Source organism: Nycticebus coucang, chromosome 14 (genome assembly GCF_027406575.1).
Source record: "Nycticebus coucang isolate mNycCou1 chromosome 14, mNycCou1.pri, whole genome shotgun sequence".
NCBI lineage: Eukaryota > Metazoa > Chordata > Mammalia > Primates > Lorisidae > Nycticebus > Nycticebus coucang.
The window spans coordinates 3,408,525-3,428,349 of NC_069793.1; the positions used below are offsets into that span (position 1 = coordinate 3,408,525).

Consider the following 19,825-nt stretch of genomic DNA (forward strand, 5'->3'; position numbering starts at 1 on the left):
CAGTACCCCCGGCTCTTAGGCCCTTACTTTAATGCCTATTCCTGTTAGAAGGTATCTGTTTCTTACCAAATCCTTTGTCTACTAAGATTCTCTTATTATGGAGGGCATCTTCTCACAGGTTTTATGGCAGGTGCTATAGCTAGACCTCCTTATTTCACTCTCATTTCCCTTTGATTATTGTGTGGAGGTGCAGGCATATTGAGAGAACTGTTTTGAAATATATGCTGAAGTGCAGAAGTTTTTTTTTTTTTTTTTTTTTTCTAAACTGACGTGGGCCTGAAGTGTTTTATTAGAAATCTTGTTTTTTCTCTCCTAGGCTCTTGTCAGGATGGTGAAGCTGTTCATCGGAAACCTGCCCCGGGAGGCCACAGAGCAGGAGATCCGCTCACTCTTCGAGCAGTATGGGAAAGTGCTGGAATGTGACATCATTAAGAACTACGGCTTTGTGCACATAGAGGACAAGACAGCCGCGGAGGATGCCATACGCAACCTGCACCACTACAAGCTTCATGGGGTGAACATCAACGTAGAAGCGAGCAAGAATAAGAGTAAAACCTCAACGAAGTTGCACGTGGGCAACATCAGTCCCACCTGTACCAACAAGGAGCTTCGGGCCAAGTTTGAGGAGTATGGTCCAGTCATTGAATGTGACATCGTGAAAGATTATGCCTTCGTACACATGGAGCGGGCAGAGGATGCAGTGGAGGCCATCAGGGGTCTTGATAACACAGAGTTTCAAGGTGAACCACCCTTTTTGGGTAGAGTGCTGAATACAAGGCTATGTACAGAAAATGGTTGACTAAGTTGAGGGGTTTGGTAGAGCTAGAGCTCTTAGCTGGCTAGTGGTGAAGAATTAAGTGTGAGTGATGGTGGACTTTTTAAAATGGAGAATGCGTGGAATTTACAAGTGTTACCGTAGGCAAATCAAGTCTAGAGAAAACCCACTTGGGTTTCATTGAAGCGCCTAAAGCTTTTGTGCCCTTCAGTGCAGAAATCTTTTTCTCTGAAGATTTTCTGAATTATCATGTTTTAAAAACAGTTTAAGGAATGTGATTAGGAGCAAAATCCCTGCAGTAACCCAATCCTTTAAAGGGGTTATGTCTGTTGCTTTTGTATTCTTGTACTAAAGGGTTGCATTTTGAGGCTGCGGCCACTCTAGAAGTAGAAGGCTGATTTTAGGACTTTGGGATGGAGGCATGGGTGGGTGGGGGTGCATTAATGGTATATTTTTTCACTGGTTTTGGGAGGTGGTTTTTAATATCCTTGAAATGAACACTAGTGTTTTTATCTTGGAGCCTTGACCAGATGAATTGTTTTTGTGCTTGGAGGGCAGCACAGGTGATGATGTGGATTGTCACTTCATTTGGAAGCATTCAAATCTTAAATGATTCAGAATCCAAACTTTTTGAGTGCCTACTTGATGCTCAAAGGAAATGCTTTGTAGGGGCATTTCAGATTTTGAATTTTCAGATTTAGGATGCTCACATGGTAAGTATGATGCAGATACTGTGAAAACTGAAACATTTTGGTCCCAAGCATTTAAAATAAGGGATACTCGACCGGTATTACCTTTTCTTGGTTTAAGATCTAAATTCCTTGTGGCAAGAGTGGCAGTTTGGGGGTGGTAACCAGTGTGAGTTGCCCAGTGAACTCTAAACTCTTCTTTGAACCCTCTTTGGGTCCTGAGAGTCAAAAAGAGCCTTTTCCCTTTGGTTGTAATTAACTTCCAAATTACTGGGTATTCCCATGACTTCTTGCTATGTTTCAAATTTATGTTCTGATCATAGTAACACGAACAAGAGAGTGGCTGATTCTTTTCCCTTGTAAAGAGTCACTGTTTTTGGTGTTAATTTCCCTTAAATTGGGCCTGTTAAGCTGTAGGTTTGACCTTCATTCCCCCACGTAATGGATATTCTGTGTCATGGGCGTTGCTGTCCATTATTAAAGATGTCACAGGTCTCTCAGGTCTGGTTTGCTTTCCTTTTTTAATTGGCATGTTGAGAATTATTTTGTCAACAACTGAATTGGGAGGAAAGGCTGCTTTTGAGGAGCGTTTGTGGTGTGATACCTAATTTTTGGACACTTTCACACTTCAACCCAGTCATAGAAGAGGTTTTCGTTTGTGGCAGTTAGATGCTTAAGGGGAAGACAGTGTGGTCTTGATACAGGATAGATTATCCTTCTAACTCTAGGCATCTGAACTCTAGGTGTTCTGATGCCTCTAGTTATTTTTGCTCTATTTTCTTTAATTTTTCTTAATACTTTTCTGGTAGAATTCTATATGTATGGCGACTAGTAATATTTATTAGGGTTGTCTATTTTTCCATTTTCTCAGTGTTAGGTATGGTCTCTTTCACTTGACCACTTAAAATCCATTTTAGATATTTTTAAAGATTTAGCTGCTTTTTCTGGTATTAGAATCGATAAACCTACAGTCAGAGTATTTATTAATGAATTAAGATTTCTTGGTTGTGCTTGTTTTCTCTGGTTTTGTTAAGTGCCAGAGTGACACACCCCCACCCCCCTGCGCAAATGCCAGAAGCTGCCTAGCACTTTAAGATATTCTTAATTGTGTATCTTAGCTCTTTTAATCTGCAACCTAAACTTACCAGATGTAATGTTTAAACTGGGAATTCTTTGGTATTTTGGACCTTCCACTTCCTTTTCCTTATTGTGTTTTCTATTCTTCCAGAACCTAAACCTAACTTTAGATTTGCAGGTAAAATTGTGTATTTGTCACTTTCTCTGTTAGAGGACCCATCTGTTAACTCTGCCTTTGTTTTCATCATTCACTTCTTTGAGATCTGTATGCTTGGGTGCATTGTAGCCAGTTGCATTGGAAAGATGTTGGTGGACTTGGGTCCCTTTTGAATTTTACTAGTAAACTTGTAGATCATTTTAGGTGTAAATTGCTTCTGGGAGATTTAAAATGGAGTTTTAACTTCTCCAAAGAGTTTCTGCCTTTTTTTTGTTGTTTTCAGGTTTTTAGAAATAATATTTTTCATTCCTAGAATACAGATTGTGGGCTTGGTGCCCCCAGCTCAGTGGTTAGGGCGCCAGCCACATACACTGAGGCAGGCAGGTTCGAACCTGGCCTGGGCCTGCTAAACAACGACGACAACTGCAACCAAAGAAGAGCCGGGCATGGTGGCGGGTGCCTGTAGTCCCAGCTACTTGGGAGGTGAGGCAAGAGAATCTCTTAAGCCCAAAAGTTTGAGATTGCTGTGAGCTATGATGCCATGGCACTCCACCGAGGGCAACACAGTGAGACTGTCTCAGAAAACCAATCAACCAACCAAAAAAAGCAATAGAATACAAATTGTGATTTTTAGGAGTGTGTTCTTAGGATTTCAGATCCCCAGTTTAAGGAGAAATACTTTGTTCACTGATTAATATTACTGAATTATTCTCCACTTGTCCACCTTTTCTTCCACAATTTTTATAGAATTCTATAAATTCAGGCATTTTGTGAACAGCCTGCCCTGTTCTCTTTTAACCCTACGGGGTTTTGGGGGTAGAGGGAGTGTCAGTAAAATTAGCTGTGAAGTTGTAAAGAATCCTTGTTAAAATGATTATGGGAGCTAGCATGGGCATGGTGGCACGTGCACCTGTAGTCCTTGCTACTCTGGAGGCTGAGGAGTTTGCCTTAAACTGAGGAGTTCAAGGCTGCAGTGAGCTATGTATTATAACAAGACTGTCTCTTTAAGCAAACAAAATCACATGGACTCAATACTAATTTGAAACGTGTAGGTTAACAACAGGCTCACATGAGAGAAAAACTCAAATCCAAGACGGAGGGAAGGGGCAGGAGAGTGGAGTCAGCAGGTTCCTACCTAGTGGAAACCATGTGTGGGTGCATGTAGTACAGTTACTGGGTGAAGGATGCAACTTCAGCTTAGACTTTACAAGTGCAAATAATGTAACCTAATTGTATTCTCGTATTCTGATAATAAAAATACCTGCAACAGGTTAAAAAATGATAATAAAACTGAAAACGGAAAAAAAGGTTAGCAATTATAGGGATCCAGTTAATGGGAAGGATTGTCCCTTCAATGTATATTTGTCCCTAAGCCTCTCCCCCTGCTAATCCATGAGTTTTTTCCAAAGATGTACCTTGAAATGTACCTATCATGCTTGGCCATAGATGAAGTATAGGTTACTGTTTAATGATGATAACTAACTTCATGATGTTTTATTTCATTCTCTTTGGGGGTTTTTGAAGGATGGTGGTAGAAATATGCCTTTACATTCTCCTGCTTAATGGAATCAGCCTTGATAGTGAAACTTGGAGATGATAGAAGCTTGTGGAACACTCTTTCTTACTTTGGTTTCTTTTGACATTGGGCCACTGGAGCAGACTTTTATAAAACTGTGGTTACTTGGCAAAGGATAAGATGCTTATTTTTGAGAAAACTGGTTCTTAAGCATTAAACTAGTGTTATAACTGATACATTTCTTCATCTAATTGATCTTTGCTCCAAACCAGGTCATTACACTGAATGTTGGGTCCAGTTTTTAAAAAATTCTTTTTCACAAAGATGAATCCTGGACTGGAATTGTCTAGATAAGAGCCTTTGCTATGACCAGTGTCTGGGGTAGGGGCTGGGGCTATGACTAAGAGTGATAGCAACCCTTCTTGCGTCTGTTTCTTCAAGGCAAACGAATGCACGTGCAGTTGTCCACCAGCCGGCTTAGGACTGCGCCCGGGATGGGAGACCAGAGCGGCTGCTATCGGTGCGGGAAAGAGGGGCACTGGTCCAAAGAGTGTCCGATAGATCGTTCAGGCCGCGTGGCAGACTTGACCGAGCAATATAATGAGCAATATGGAGCAGTGCGTACGCCTTACACCATGAGCTATGGGGATTCGTTGTATTACAACAACGCGTACGGAGCGCTCGATGCCTACTACAAGCGCTGCCGTGCTGCCCGGTCCTATGAGGCAGTGGCAGCTGCAGCTGCCTCCGTGTATAATTACACAGAGCAGACCCTGTCCCAGCTGCCACAAGTTCAGAACACAGCCATGGCCAGTCACCTCACCTCCACCTCTCTCGATCCCTACGATAGACACCTGTTGCCGACCTCAGGAGCTGCTGCTGCCGCTGCTGCAGCAGCTGCTGCTGCAGTTACTGCAGCTTCCACTTCATATTACGGGCGGGATCGGAGCCCCCTGCGTCGCGCTACAGCCCCAGTCCCCACTGTTGGAGAGGGCTACGGTTACGGGCATGAGAGTGAGTTGTCCCAAGCTTCTGCAGCTGCGCGGAATTCCCTGTACGACATGGCCCGATATGAGCGGGAGCAGTATGCAGATCGGGCGCGGTACTCAGCCTTTTAAAGCTTGAGGTGAGAGGGGTGGGGTGTCCCCTGTTCTGGTTTTGTCATCCCTCCTGCAGCCTAAAGGGCTCCAATTAGGCTGCCCTGCTTGCTTGCTTTTGTAAGGTTAGGGTGAGTTTACTAGCATTGCTCAGAGGCTTAGGGAGAGGTCCCAACTTTGAAATATGTACATGTCCTTGGCCCTCATGGCTATTTTTCAGGGCCCCTGGTAGTGGGAGTCAGTATGATTCTCTGTGTCTGGAAAAAAACAAAGAATGGTGTGCTGGTGGACCTATGTGTTATAATTGAACTTTATCTGGGACCCAGACATTGAGATGCAGGTGTGCTGTTTTTTAGAGCTTTTGTTGACTTTCCTAGGCGTGTGACATTACTAAGGTCTTCATGTTCTGCTTTGTGTTACGTGAAAGGTCTGATATGACCTCTAATGATGATAAAAGTCCACAATTGTAGTTAACCGGTTATCACTGCTCAGGTCCCAGTTACTAAGAAGACTACCAAAACGGCATCCTCTTAATCTTGAAGCATATTTCTGACACTGCTGAGCAATTTAGCCCCTTTGAGTTTTGTAGAACTTACTTGGTGGTAAGTTGGGACAAAGAAGTACAAAGCGTTATCATTTATAAAGTTCAACATGGGAGTCTAGGCGTAGACTCTGACATCCAGCTTTTCTGCCCAATTCAGGTTCGTTTCCTGAGTATATAGTCCCCAGTCTTAACTGCTGTATCTTTGAATCTGTCTTACAGCAGCCTGTTACTTTGTTCAGTGTTTGTCTTTTTTTTAAATAACTGTTTCCATAGTGCATATACCTTCCTTAAGGTGTATGGTAATGTAAGGACTCATGCACACCTGTTAATTTTACTCTTTTGGTAATACTGAAATCCAGAGTTGGGAGCTTTGCCATAAGCAGATCACTCCCTTCATCTTCTCACAGCTACTGTGGGCATTTAATACTCTCGAGTCACCAGCTCTACCTTGAGTCCTCTGGCTTTTCCCTCTGTCGTGCATTTTGAGTCTCACCATCCTTTTGGCTCTACTTGAATATATTCTCTTCTGATACTTGCCAGCTTTGGGCTCTAGGTGTTTGAGATTATTGTTGTACTTAAGGGTAATACTCAACGCCTTTAGTTCTGAGTAGCCCCCAGTAAGTCTTAGACATTGCCATTGATCCTTAATTATAGCAACAGTGTGAGTGATACTGTCATCTTTAAGTTAGAGCAGAAGGTTATGTGACTTGCAGGGTCATTGGATAGGAAATTCACTGATTGGGCTAGAAAAGAAACTTCGGTGACTTGATGTATAGCTTACACGTGCCCTCCAGCACCATCTTTCAAAAGTTAGTTTCTTCCCTAATGGATGTCTTTGGGTCTTAGAACTTGTTCAGTTGATAGTACTATTGTCTGAGAGTTTGAATGGTTTTTAATTTGAACCTTGGCAGTAACTCCCAGATTGAAACATACTGTTGACTTTTTACCCAGAGAACTAATGGGAACCTTTCCTTTTTTCCTGTCTTCTGATGACAGTTCGTGACACGTGACCTTCTGTGAGGAATGCTGATACTAACATCAGAAACAATAGAATGAGGGCCAGGTGTGGTGGCTCACACCTGTAATCCTAGTACTGTGGGAGGCCTAGGCGGGTGGATTGCCTAAACTCACTGGTTTGAGACCAGCTTGAGCAAGAGTGAGACCCCGTCTCTAAAAATAGCCTGGTGTTGTGGTGGGCGCCTGTAGTCCCAGCTACAGGCTGAGGCAAGAGAATTGCTTGAGTCCAAGAGTTCGAGGTTGCAGTGAGCTGTAACTGTAATGCCACGGCACTCTACCGAGGGCGACAACTGAAAATTCAGTCTCAAAAAAAAAACCAAACACTCCCAAAACAATAGAATGTCTTTGCCTACTCTCATGACACAAGATTTGCTGTTAATTTAGAGAAAGGCCTTAGTCTGGGATTGCTTAGCTTTCCCAGTTAGTCTCTGGCCTTGAAGCTCTTCACTTTTAGAGATTATTGCTGGGGAAAAGTACAAGTAAACTGAAAAGGAGTGTCAAGTTATCAGACTGTAAAGATGTTGTTTGAAGTGGGAAAGAAGCCCTTTTGAGCTTTGCCATAAAGCGCCTGTGTTGTGCTCTCTTTCAGGTGGGATGTGTGTGGGCTGAAATTCCAAGCTGCGGTTGTGCATGAGAATACACCCTTCGTGGTACCCCATCTCCGGGACGTTCTCGGCTCTGTGCGTTCAGTCCCTCAGGAACCATGGACCTTAATTTACCTTGCTGAGTTCAGACCTTCTCTTCTTTTCCTGTCCTCCTGCCCATTTTCCTGTTCTTCCTGTCCTTCGATATTTCTGTAGCCTCCTGTTTGTGTTCTGTTCTCCCAGCAGGACTCATTGTGTGCAGAGACTGTGGTGGGGGCTGTGCTTCCTCCCTACTTTCTGCCTCCAGTGGGTGTTGGATTTGGGGATGACCTTGGTGAGAGTCTCACTGCTTCTGGGTCTTTTTTGGCCCAAAAGCTAGACCTGTAGAGTTGGATCACTTTTTTCTTTCCAGTGAAATAAATGGTTTTTCAACTTAGGGTATGTGTGCTTTGAGAGAGTTCTTGCTTGGGCTTGTTTCTGGGTTCTTTATTTGTACCTTGAAGAGAAGGGGAGGGTGTAAAGTTTAAGATACTCAGTTTTAGGTAAAGATCATTGCAGTTATTGTATTTGTTGTAGATAGGACTTATTTATAGATGCCAAAGGAAATAGAGGTTATTCGGAAAAAACAGGCTGGCACCTTAGTCCAGTGAAGACTTCTCCTGCTAGTTTACCTTTGTTATGAAACCAACTACACAAGTAGTTTAGAGATAGATGTAGGTTTTCCCTGCTAGAGAAAGAATCATCTACACCTATAACTACCATTCTAACCACCCAGTCAACATACCTAACTTGAGTTATTTCTAAAGAGGAGGTCTAGGGTAAAGGAGGGGCTTAGGGGAAGAAGAGGTCAGTTTCCATTCTCCACAGCGCCTGGAAAAATGAGGCCATGACTCCAACAGTATTTTGCTAACTATAGGCCAATAATATGGTACAGTCCCTTTCACCATCTTACTTGTATAGCTCTGCTAGAATCCAAAGAATACCAGAATGGTGTCTTTAGCACCTCATTACCTGTATTTACTGCCTTGGATGATAGGCATAGGGCAGTGTTTTTCAATCTTTATTTCACAGCACACTTGAACTTCTAGTTTAAACTTCCATGGCACACTTGGATTATGTTGATGGAAAACTGCTTTGAACTTCTTTTGAAAATAATGTTCACAGTCTTCAAAAATTTTCATGGAGCACCAGTATGCGGTGGCACATGGGTAAAATTTCATGGGCATTAGAAAAGACCTGGCAGTGAGCCTTAAGATTAGCTTTATTGAACAGTGAGGATGGGGCTGATTGTTCCATGTTTCTAATGTCACTTTCATATGTTTGTACCTTGCTCTAGTTTTAACATATGTGGGACTATGTTTAGTTTGGGTGTATTTTTCAGAATCTCATTCAGCAAATACTGAGCATGTTCTGTATGATAGGCATTTTGCTGTGAGGGAAGATACGTTGTGATGGGAGATAAAGGAACTGGTTTTGGGTGCTTTCTCAGCTGTTTCTACTGATTGCTTCAGCCTGATGGGTATATTTGGCAAGAGTTCTGTACAGACACAAAATGTAATCTATTGAATGCTTTTTTATATTTGAGACCCCATGCTGAGTGTTATATGTGTTCTTTGAATTCTCCTAGCAGACATTTTTCTGTTAATTTTTTCTTTCCCTGACTAGGTTGGTTCTCTGCCACTGCCACTTCTCTTGGAAGGTCATACTTGCTTTGGTCGTTTTTTCCCTAAAGGACAGTCAGACACATCACGTATCCTCAATCTCACCAGTGTACCTCTTCCTTTGATGAGTGGGTTGACAAGTTTCAAAAGTTGGAAACTTAACAATAGTCATTGAACAAATATTTTGAGCGATACTCAGCCAGGTGCTATTCTGTGTGCTGGGGGTGGGGCCAAGTGTATAAATGGTCAAGTAGAGAATTCTGCTTGATGGGGATCATCAGTGAAGGATTTTCTGAAGTGATGTGAATTAAACATACACATCATAGATGTTGACATTATCAATAAAGCTGTAGAAGCCAGGAGTGTTGGCTCACACCTATAATCCCAACACTTTGTGAGGCCTAGGTGGGAGGATCATTGGAGGCTTTGAGATTGAGACTAACCTGAGCAACATAGTAAGACCAAAAAAAAATTACTCCCAAGCAAGTCAGGATTCTGAGGCAGGAGAATTGCTTAATCTCAGGAGTTTGAGGTTGCAATGAGCTATGACCCCCCACTGTAGTCAAGCCTAGGCAATGGAGACCTTATGTCAAAAATGTTTTTTAATTATCAAAACTTGATTCCATTAAAGGAAGTCATTTTTGCTTTATGATTTGCTGTAATCTCCCTGTAACAGCCTGAGAGTAGTTTTTTTTTCATGGCTCAGAATCTGAGCTTTAACTGAAGGTACATTCATGCTAGACCTCTTTTTTATTTTATTTTAAAAACTGCTTACCAACTTGCAGAAAAAAGGCTTTATATTAAGATAACAAAAGGGAAATAGTGAATTCTAAAATTTTTAATGTGTGATTTGAAAAGATAGACTATAACTCACCGATTTGCAACATTAAAGTGTTTGGAAATTATTTTTGTTTAAGCTTCTGATCCATCCATGAAAGCCATTATATGTTGGAAAAAAATGACAAAATGCCTCTAATTAAGCATACCTCTGAGTTGAGGATACGCAGTCTATAATTGACAAGATTATACTGCTGTCACTTAGGGGTCATAAAAGTAGTTTTTTAAGAATGATGCTTTTAATACACTGATTTTCCATAGCATTCCACTATTGATTTTGTTAAGTGTATTTAATAAACCTGAGAGCTGTCTTTGTACTTCATTGGGTACTTAAAACTGCCTGATTACCTCAAGTGTGGGAATTACCACATAAGAAACCACAAAGTTGAGTGGGGCATGGTTCCTGTCCTCGTTTTGCCTCCACAAATTGGTTCCTGTTTGGGGCTTTGGTGCGAGTAATTGATGTTGCCTTAGAAATCAGATGGGAGTGGAAACAGACTATTTTGTCCTGATAACGTGGCCCGGTCTGGTTCTGGATGGGTTAGGGACCCTCTGACAGCAGAGTTAAGGGTAACATGGGAGTTCTGTTTGATGTTAGACCTTTTAACTTAGTTTGCCTTAAAAGTTTTCCAGGCATTCCTGATACTGGGGTTAACTTGTAGAATGCTAAGTTAAGCCGGACTCTAGGCGGATGAAGTAAGGAGAATGAGATCATTTGCGCTGTGATAGTAAGTGCTGTTTCAAATGACTGGAGTCAATTTGCTCAATACTCTTGAGTTCTACACGTGATTTTATGCTGTGGCAACAGGAATTCCCAGGACTACTTTTCTGCAATGGGCTTGGAGAACAGTCTTGGTTGAAGCAGTAGAAAGTACTGTTCAGGCAGAGATGACTCCAAAACAAAAACTTAACTACATTTGAACATATTGAGGAAAATTTTGGATCATTTAGAGTTCACAGCTGAATTATTCATCAAATACAGAGAAAATAAATGAAAAAATTAAGGTATAAATGTTAACTTGAACAAACAAAAGCATGTAATATTGGGCTTGTTTTAATCTGTTTGGATTGTGATAACAAAATACCACAAACTGAATTGCAACAGAATTTTATTTCTCCCAGCTCCGGAGTCTGGGAAGGCTGAGGTCAAGGCAACTGCGGATTTGGTATCTGGATTCTGTCTTATGTTCACATGGCAGAAGGGGTAAAGGATCTTTCCGGGGTTTCCCACTTATAAAGCACTGATACCATGTGTAAGGGCTCTGTTCTCATGATTCTATGACTTCCCAAAGACCCACCTAGTACTTGTACTGCAGGTGTTAGGTACTTGATTTCAACATACAGATTTGGAGGGAACACATTCAGACCGTAGCAGCACTGAACTATTAATGTAATTATAACTAACATGAGGAAATGTGGATGGGTGGGTAATGTGTATAAGAGCAAATCTCTCGTTTTACATCATAGAAATTAGATTTTTTTTTTTTTTTTTTTGAGAGAAGAGTCTCTGTTACCCAGGCTAAAGCGCAATGGCATCAGCCTAGCTCATAGCAACCTCAAATTACTGGGCTGAAGCAATCCTCCTGCCTCAGCCTCCCAAGTGGCTAGGACTGCAGGTACTTGCCACAGTGCCCAGCTAAACTCTATTTTATAGGCAGATCCCACCAGCCATAGATGCCTGGAGTCCTGTCTCCCCAGACTCACCGTGCCTAGTTGCAAGGAAGCTATTACTCGGCCGCCATCTTGCTGAGTCCTAAACTTCTCTATTTTTAGTAGAGATGGTCTTGCTCTTGCTCAGGCTGGTCTTCTGAGTTCCAGGGATCCTCCTGCCTTGGCCTCCCAGAGTGCTAGGATTACAGGGTGTACCACTGCCCAGCCAAATCATAATTTTTAAAAGTAGAAAATGAATTGGGAGCATCTTACTTAGAAACAAAGGTCAGGAACTACTAAGAAGACAGCAGGTTGGCTTCAGGGGAGGGTGGGGCAGGAAACTCTTAAAGACTTAGGGTACTATTTGCTTTGTTAAATCATGTTCTTGGCTTTCTTTTTGAGACCAATTATCATTTCCACTCAGGCTGGAGTGCAGTGGTGCCATCACAACTCACTTTAACCTTGAACTCTGGGTTCAAACTATATTCTACCCTTGTCTCCTGACTAGTGGGAACAAAGGCATGAGCTATCACATGGGGCTGATTTTTTTTTTTTTTTAACCTTTTTGTAGAGTTCGTGATGTTTGACCAGGTTGCTCACGTTGCTCACGCATTGTTTGGGAAAAAGTTTTGTTATGCTAACAGCTCTCCTGTCTTAAGTCAGATAATGATAATTTATTATCAGTAAATCTAGCCTCTCACCAGATACAAACCTTAAGGATACGGACTTGTATTTCTTTTTTTTTTCTTTTTTGAGAGACAGAGTCTCACTTTGTTGCCCTTGGTTGAGTGCTATGGTGTCATAGATCACAGCAACCTCCAACTCCTGGGCTTAGGCGATTCTTTTGCCTCAGCCTCCAGAGTAGCTGGGACTACAGGCACCCGCCACAACGCCCAGCTGTTATTTGTTGTAGTTTGGCCAGGGCTGGGTTTGAACCCACCAACCTTGGTATATGGGGCTCGCGCCTTAGTCACCGAGCCACAGACACTGCCCCAGACTTATATTTCTTTATGGCAGGTAAGTAGCACCCTTGAGATGTAAGCAGGGATAGTGTTGGGGATAGTGGTTTGAACCTGTAGTCCTAGCCATTTGGGAGGCTGAGACAGGAGGATTGCTTTAGTCTAGGAGTTTGAGGCTGCAGTGAGGTGTGATGTTACCACTGCACACCAGCCAGAGTAACAGTGAGCTGTCTTTTTTTTTTTTTTTTTTGAGACAGCCTCCAGCTATCTCCCTGGGTAGAGTGCTGTGGTGTCATAGTTCACAGCAATCTCCTACTCTTGGGCTCAAGCAATCCTCTTGCCTCAGTTTTTGTATTTTTAGTGGAGATGGGGTCTCGCTTTTGCTTGGGCTAGTCTCGAACTCATGAGCTCAAGCAATCCACCTGCTTCAGCCTCCCAGAGTGCTGGGATTGCAGGCATGAGCCACTGCGCCTGGCCTCTGACCATGTCTCTTGGTGAGCCCCTCTCCACTTGCTATTTGCATAGGAATAAATTTGAAATGGCTGCCAAATTTAGGTTGAAGATCATTTGTAGATATCACAAAAGGCTGTTTCTCTTTTTTTTCTTGTAGTTTTTGGCCGGGGCTGGGTTTGAACCTGCCACGTCCAGCATATGGGGCCGGCGCCCTACTCCCTTGAGCCACAGGCACTGCCTGTGGTTACAAGCTTTTAACCATCAATACAATTAAAACGTAGAACGTTCATGTCAACCCAAAAGCCCTTGTGCCGCTGTGTAGTTAATCCCCAGCCACTGGTTAGTTCTTAGTCTTCATCGTAATTAGCCTCCTTATATCTTGGGTGTTAACATTTCAACGTAGTTGATTACTCTTCGCTCCTTGAAGCTGTGAATACCTCTGACTTCCAGGGCACCATGCTCTTGGTTTTCTTTCCCTTTCAGTCTGTTCTGTTTCCTTGTTATCTGACCTCTTGGTGTTGGAGTCCCCAGAGCTCAGGTCTTGTCATCATCATCATCTTTTTTTTCTTTTTCCTGTCTCTTGGTGATCCAGTGGACTCAAATGCCATGTCTCAAAATTCAAAAAAATTTGCATTTACATCTGCAGCCCAGTCTGTTCCAGACTTCAGACTCATATCATACTTTGCTTGTGTGTCTGGTACTTCAACTGCAACTTGTATACACTGAGCTTCTTGTCTCCCTCCCCATAAATTCTCTTGTACCCTTCCTTTCTCAGTTGTTAATAGCTGCATTCTTTTTTTTTCTTTTGGAGACAGTCTCACAGTGTTGCCCTGGGTAGAGTGCCATGGTGTCACAGCTCACAGCAACCTCAAACTCTTGGGCTTAAGCAATTCTCTTGCCTCAGCCTCCCAAGTAGCTGGGACTACAGGCCCCACCACAACACCCAGCTATTTTTTGTTGCAGTTGTCATTGTTGTTTAGCTGGCCCAGGCTGGGTTCGAACCTGCCAGCCTCTGTGTATGTGACGCCATAACCACTGTGCTACAGGCGCTTAGCTGTGCAGTTGCATTCTTAAGTTATTATGGCAAAAAACTTTCATGTTCACCCCCACGTTCAGTTCATCAGGAAGTTTTTTTTTTGTTCTAAATTAAATTTGTATTTTCAAGGTAGGAAGAAAGGTGACAAGTAGTTTTCAGGGCAGTGAAGGTAAGGCATTTGTGAGGGCTCCGGCCTCTTTTTTTCCATGTCTCCAGGTGGGTGTTATCACAGTTCGTCTGTCTCTATGTACCATGGTGATCTGTGGCTTTCCAAATGTTTATCTCCCGCCTAATCCCCATCCTCTCTTCTTGCTCAAGAAGTCTGTGTGTCTAGCCTAGAGGCTGTGGAAACTAGAGTCTGCCCCCAGGGTGTCCTCTAATTTTGAGAACCCCCAGTTCTCCACATATAAAGAGTTTCTCTTTATATGGTTGAGAGGAACAGAAGAAACAAGGAAAGTGTAACAAGTGAAGGTAGGAAAAGTCTCTCGCTATTGCTATTATGTATTGCTTGGTTTTTTCTATGTGCTGGAAACTAGAGCTGTGCAGTTTTTACATGATGGGTTCCCCTTGAGAATATCCTACTCTTTGTGTCCCCCCGACCCCTGCAGCCATTCATTGCTTTAGTAGCCACCAGTCATTCACAAAACTGAATGCCACAGGGCCAGACTCTGGAGCAGGACCAAAGGGTTTGTGGGTAGTTTGTTAGGGCTGGAATCATCCCTGACTCATAAGAGTTCAGCAGTCTAGAAAGGTATAGATCAGCAGTTTCTAAACCTGTGGGTCGCGACCGACAGGAACTGTATTAAACGGCCAGGTTGAGAACCACTGGTATAGAGGGTAGAACTGTCTGGTAACTGGTGGTGGGGGGGGCTCTTTAGCTTAGATGTGGTGATGCCTGGGGCAGAAAGAGAAGGAGCCATTGTCTGGAGCACCCACTACCTGACATCCCTTCTCCTGAAGGTATTGTCCTCTTGGTTTGTCAGCACGGATGTTGGGTGTATCTGCGTATCTTAGAGTCTACCTCCTCCTCCCCGGCCCAGCACAGTTCATAATACTAATAGGCACACTTACCCAGTGCTTTACATTTTCTCCTCTGGACAATTCTGAGAGGAAGGGATATACAGTAGACCTTCTGTAAGTTGACCCCTCCCCCCCACCAAGGGGCTATAACAAACTGGTCAACATATGGAAGTGGTCACCATAAGGAACTAGGCCTACTGCACTGATACATGTGGTACATGTCTGCTCTTTGAAAACTAGGTCAGCTTAAGGAGATGTTCACTGTAGGGACGTGGTCAGCTATGGACTTTCTACTGTAATTCCCAACTGACATGCAGAATCAGGCTCAGAGGGGTTAGGTAACAGGCCCAAGGCCACAGCAAGGGCTTGGATTTGAGTTGTGGCATTTTCTTCTAGAGCCAGGTAGGCTCAGGACCTGCAGCAAAAGCTAGCTCCACTGTGAGTAGTTCCCAGGGCAGGTGTACTCTGGATTTCTGGCCTCCTGACAAGGTCAGGTGCTCTTTCATGTCATCAGTGGGGGAGTTGAGGGGACCCCTGCCAGAGTCTGGGGGTCAGAGCTAGTGCACAAGGAGAGTCAGTCTGGCCAGCCTGGGAAGGGGCCATTTCCTCACCCTGTGAGAAGTGCTCTGCAATATTGGCTGCACACCCAGCTATACTGGTCTCGAGTAGGACTCACTGGGTCTGTACAGAGTTGAAGTACTAATCACAGACATAGCTATTGAAGTATACTGGCCATGCCCCAGTGTGGGCCATACAATGGTACTGACAGTGCATGGAGGAGGGCCCTTTCCTTGGCCACTCACTTTCCTAGTTTTCACAGCCTGGGTCCTGCTGCTGAGATACCAGGGCCAAGGGCAAGCCAGGGCCATCATGGCCATACCATGTGAAGAGCTTGCACACTTCCCTCTCCATCCCCCTGCCCTTCAGACGGCTGCTTTCTCAGGCAACTGCTTCTTACTGCAGCTTCTGCTGTGCTAAAGAAGCACTAGGAGTTAGGGGTGCAGGGAGAAGGGGAGTCAGACCATTTAATCTTTGTACACCTCATTTGCCTTAATTGCTGGAAGAGCTGATCATGCTACCTCACTAGGTCATTGCAGAGACGATGGATATGTGGTTTGAATTTGGCCTGCATCCTCAAAGATCTGCAGACCTAAGGCGCTTCTGATTGAGTTTATCTCACCAGACATCTCGAGGGCTCCTGGAGCTGACTCTGTCCTTTCCGCACTCCTAGCAGTAGAGTGGCGCCTGAAAGCTTGGAGATTGACTCTAACAAACTTAATAGCTCTTCCCAGGAATGTAGCTCTTTCTGGGAACTTATGTTTACTTTCCCCCTCCTTCCTGTTCTCTAATCTCCTAGGGTAGGGGACACTCTAAGGTTTGTTAGACAAATCCTGACAAGCCATGAACCAGTCTGGGGCAAATGGCTTCCCTTCTCTGGGCCATCTTGCAGTGTTTTTTTTTTTTGCCCTTAGGATAAACTTGCAGTACACTGAGTGCCTTGAAGGCCTAGTATCTTTCTATGCCATGTGGTTTCACTGTGTGACTGGAGACCAGAAGAAGGGGGTAGATGGGAGGTTGCCACAGACAGGCCTAAAATGTAGAGCAAGGCTTAGGCAGTAGGAGCTTTTGCCAGACAGAAGCTGCGATGCTGTGGATCTGTGCTCCTCACAAAGTGCTCCTGCTGGGGCTGGGGCTTACTTGGGTAGGGGCTCAGACCTCAATCTCAAACAGCTTGAGTGCCCAAGAAATCTGTGAGGTAAAGGCCCTGGGGTAGTAATCCTCATTCCCACCCCTGTGGCCCAGGACATCCCTTGGCCTTCATCTCTCACAGACATTTCACTGTCCTTTTGGACTACTGCTAAGTATGGTTCTATTTCAAAAGAAGAGAAATACCAAATTTCAATTTTAAGGCACAAAGAATAAATAAGTTAGGATTGGACAAATAATTGCTTCTCTCTCTGAACTCCAGCAATGGTCTTAAACTTCTCACAGCCAGTACCATTTATTTTATTTATTATTATTATTTTGAGACAGAATCTCATTATATCACCCTTGGTAGCGTGCTATGGTGTCACAGCTCATAGTAACCTCCAACGCTTGGGCTTAAGTGATTCTCTTGCCTCAACCTCCCAAGTAGCTGGGACTACAGGCGCCTGCCACAACACCCGGCTATTTTTTTGGGGGGGTTGTAGTTGTTGTTTGGCAGGCCTGGGCTGGGTTTGAACCCACCAGCTCTGGTATATGTGGCCTGTGCCCTAGCCCGCTGAACTATAGGGGCTGAGCCAATTTTATTATTTTTGAGACAGTCACACTCTGTCATCCTGGATAGAGTACTGTGACATCATAGCTCACAGCAACCTCAAACTCCTAGGTTCTAGCAATTCTCTTGCCTCAGCCTCCTGAGTAGCTTAGACTATAGGTATCTGCCACCCCCAGCTAGTTTTTCTATTTTTAGTAGAGATGGGATGTCACTCTTGCTTAGGCTGGTCTCGAACTCCTGAGCTCAGGCAGTCCACCTACCTCAGTCTCCCTGCGTGTTGGTATTACGGGTGTGAGCCACTACACCTGGCCTTGTTTTGTAGAGACCGAGTCTTACCGTGTTGCCCAGGCTAGTCAGGAAGTCCTTTGGCTTTCAAAAAAAGAGAGGTCTTCCTTTTTTTAGTCTCCTGTAATGTTTGGATTAAGTCTCACACTTAACGCTATTCACTTTTGTTCCTCTCCAGAGTGATTTTTTAGGAAAAATGAGTCTCATCCTGTTACCTTTGAGATTAAAACCAATAGCTTCCAGTTACTCACAGGGCTTTCCATTAACTGTGTCCATAACTTGTCACTTCAGATTTCTATTACTGCTTTTCTGCTGCCTCAGAGCTCCCTTTAGATTCCTAAAGGGTGTCAATCCTGATCATGGACCTTCACATGTGTTGCTTCCTTCACTTGGGGTAAGAGGAGCCTTCACTCAGATCAGTCATTACTGTTGTTTCACAGCACCCTTTTCTTGCCTCTCCAGAGAACGTATCACAAATGTAATTAAGATTTTCTTCTCTACTAGGAATCACATGTTTCCATTCATCATCATGTCCTCACATCTTGGCTCATAGTAGGAATTCAAATAGCTGATAATGCTAAAAGATCCTGAATCCATTTGAGAGGCTTCATGGGACTCTGAAATGGTCTATAATAAGAAACTTGGTGAATAAAAGGAATTTTGTGCCTTCAACATGCAATTTCTTATGTAAGAAGGTGAGGTTTAGAAATAAATACATTTGTTCCTACTCAACAGTTGTCTTTCATTGTCATTTCATTGAAAACTGACCCTTCCCATTGTTTATCTACCTTAGAAGGGTAAAAGATTTTGTCTTTTTTACTTTTTTTTGGAGAATCTTAAGTTGTCGCCCTGGGTAGAGTACTGAGGCATCATAGCTCACAGCAACCTCCAACTCTTGGGCTCAAGTGATCCTTTTGCCTCAGTTTTTCCATTTTTAGTAGAGATGGGATCTTGCTTTTGCTCAGGCTGGTCTCAAACTTGGGAGGCTCAAGCTATCCACCCGCCTGGCTACGATTACAGGTGTAAGCAACCTTGCTAGGCCAGATTTTATTTATTTATTTATTTATTTATTTTATTCATTTATTTTTAGAGACAGAGTCTCAAGCTGTTGCCCTGTGTAGAGGGCTATGGAGTCACAGCTCACAGCAATCTCAAACTCTTGGGCTTTTCTCTTGCCTGAGCCTCCCAAGTAGCTGGGACTACAGGCACCCACCATAACGCCCAGCTATTTTTTTTGTTGTTGCAGTTGTTGTTTTAGCAGGCCTGGGCCGGGTTAGAACCTGCCAGCCTCAGTTTATGTGGCTGGCGCCCTATCCACTGAGCTACAGGCACTGTTACATGATTATGCAAGGCTTTTTCTCTACTTATAAGAAATGTTATTTACTATTAGGCCACTAGAATTTCTCTATGATTGATCTGCAAAGCAGACTGGTATTGGAAGCCACTAGCCAAATGTAGCTGGCTAATTAAGAACTCAGTTTCTCAAATGCACTAGCCATATTTCAGGTACTCAATAGCCACATGTGACTAGTGGTTACAAATTATACAACACAAATACACAAAACACTTTGATCACTGTCAAAGGTTTTATTTGGCAGTGTTGACATAGAACTCTTTCACAGAATCTAATTTTTTTCTTGTTCTGCCAATGAGAGAAAACAAGACATGATAAACTTATGTTAAAATGTTCAAAAACTAGCAGAGGACTGCCAGAGATTTTGGTGAGCCAGCAACACCTGCACATATTTCTTTCTTGGCTCTGCCTGTGCCTTGCAGATCAATCATACGGAAATCCCAGTGTCTTTGCTTTATTTTCGCCTATGTAAAACTGGGACACTGCTGCCTCTCTGGGTAATACTGAAGCCAACACAAGCCTTGGGTATTTTAACACTAGTTGGAGTGTGTGCATGAACAAATTAACCTGTGTAAATTATCGCATCTCATCAAAGAAAATTTTTGCTGATTCACACGTGTCAGAATTAAGGGGAAAATACATAGAATTGTTTTTTTTTTTTTTCTTTTCTTTTTTTTGGCCGGGGCTGGGTTTGAACCCGCCACCTCCGGCATATGGGACCGGCGCCCTACTCCTTGAGCCACAGGCGCCACCCAGAATTGTTAAATTAATTAACATGTCAGGATACAATAAAAAGCTTAAATAAGGTGGAGTCATCATTAATGTGCTTTATAAGGACCTAAGCAATAAATGTC

The 19,825-nt window shown here is 43.3% G+C and overlaps 1 protein-coding gene across 3 annotated transcripts in view; it reads left to right on the forward strand.

The window, feature by feature from the left end:
- The window catches only part of RBM4 (RNA binding motif protein 4), a 30,654-nt gene that overhangs the window by 753 nt on the left and 10,076 nt on the right, over nt 1-19,825 (forward strand). The window contains exons 2-3 of one of the 3 annotated variants that reach the window (XM_053561677.1): nt 317-740; nt 7,462-7,892. In XM_053561677.1, the coding sequence (XP_053417652.1) occupies nt 329-740; nt 7,462-7,481 (432 nt within the window). In that variant the 5' untranslated portion in view covers nt 317-328 and the 3' untranslated portion in view covers nt 7,482-7,892. Of the gene's footprint in view, nt 1-316; nt 741-4,655; nt 5,341-7,461; nt 7,893-19,825 lie in introns of those variants that run through there. The other 2 variants (XM_053561675.1, XR_008374238.1) reach the window with 2 other exon arrangements.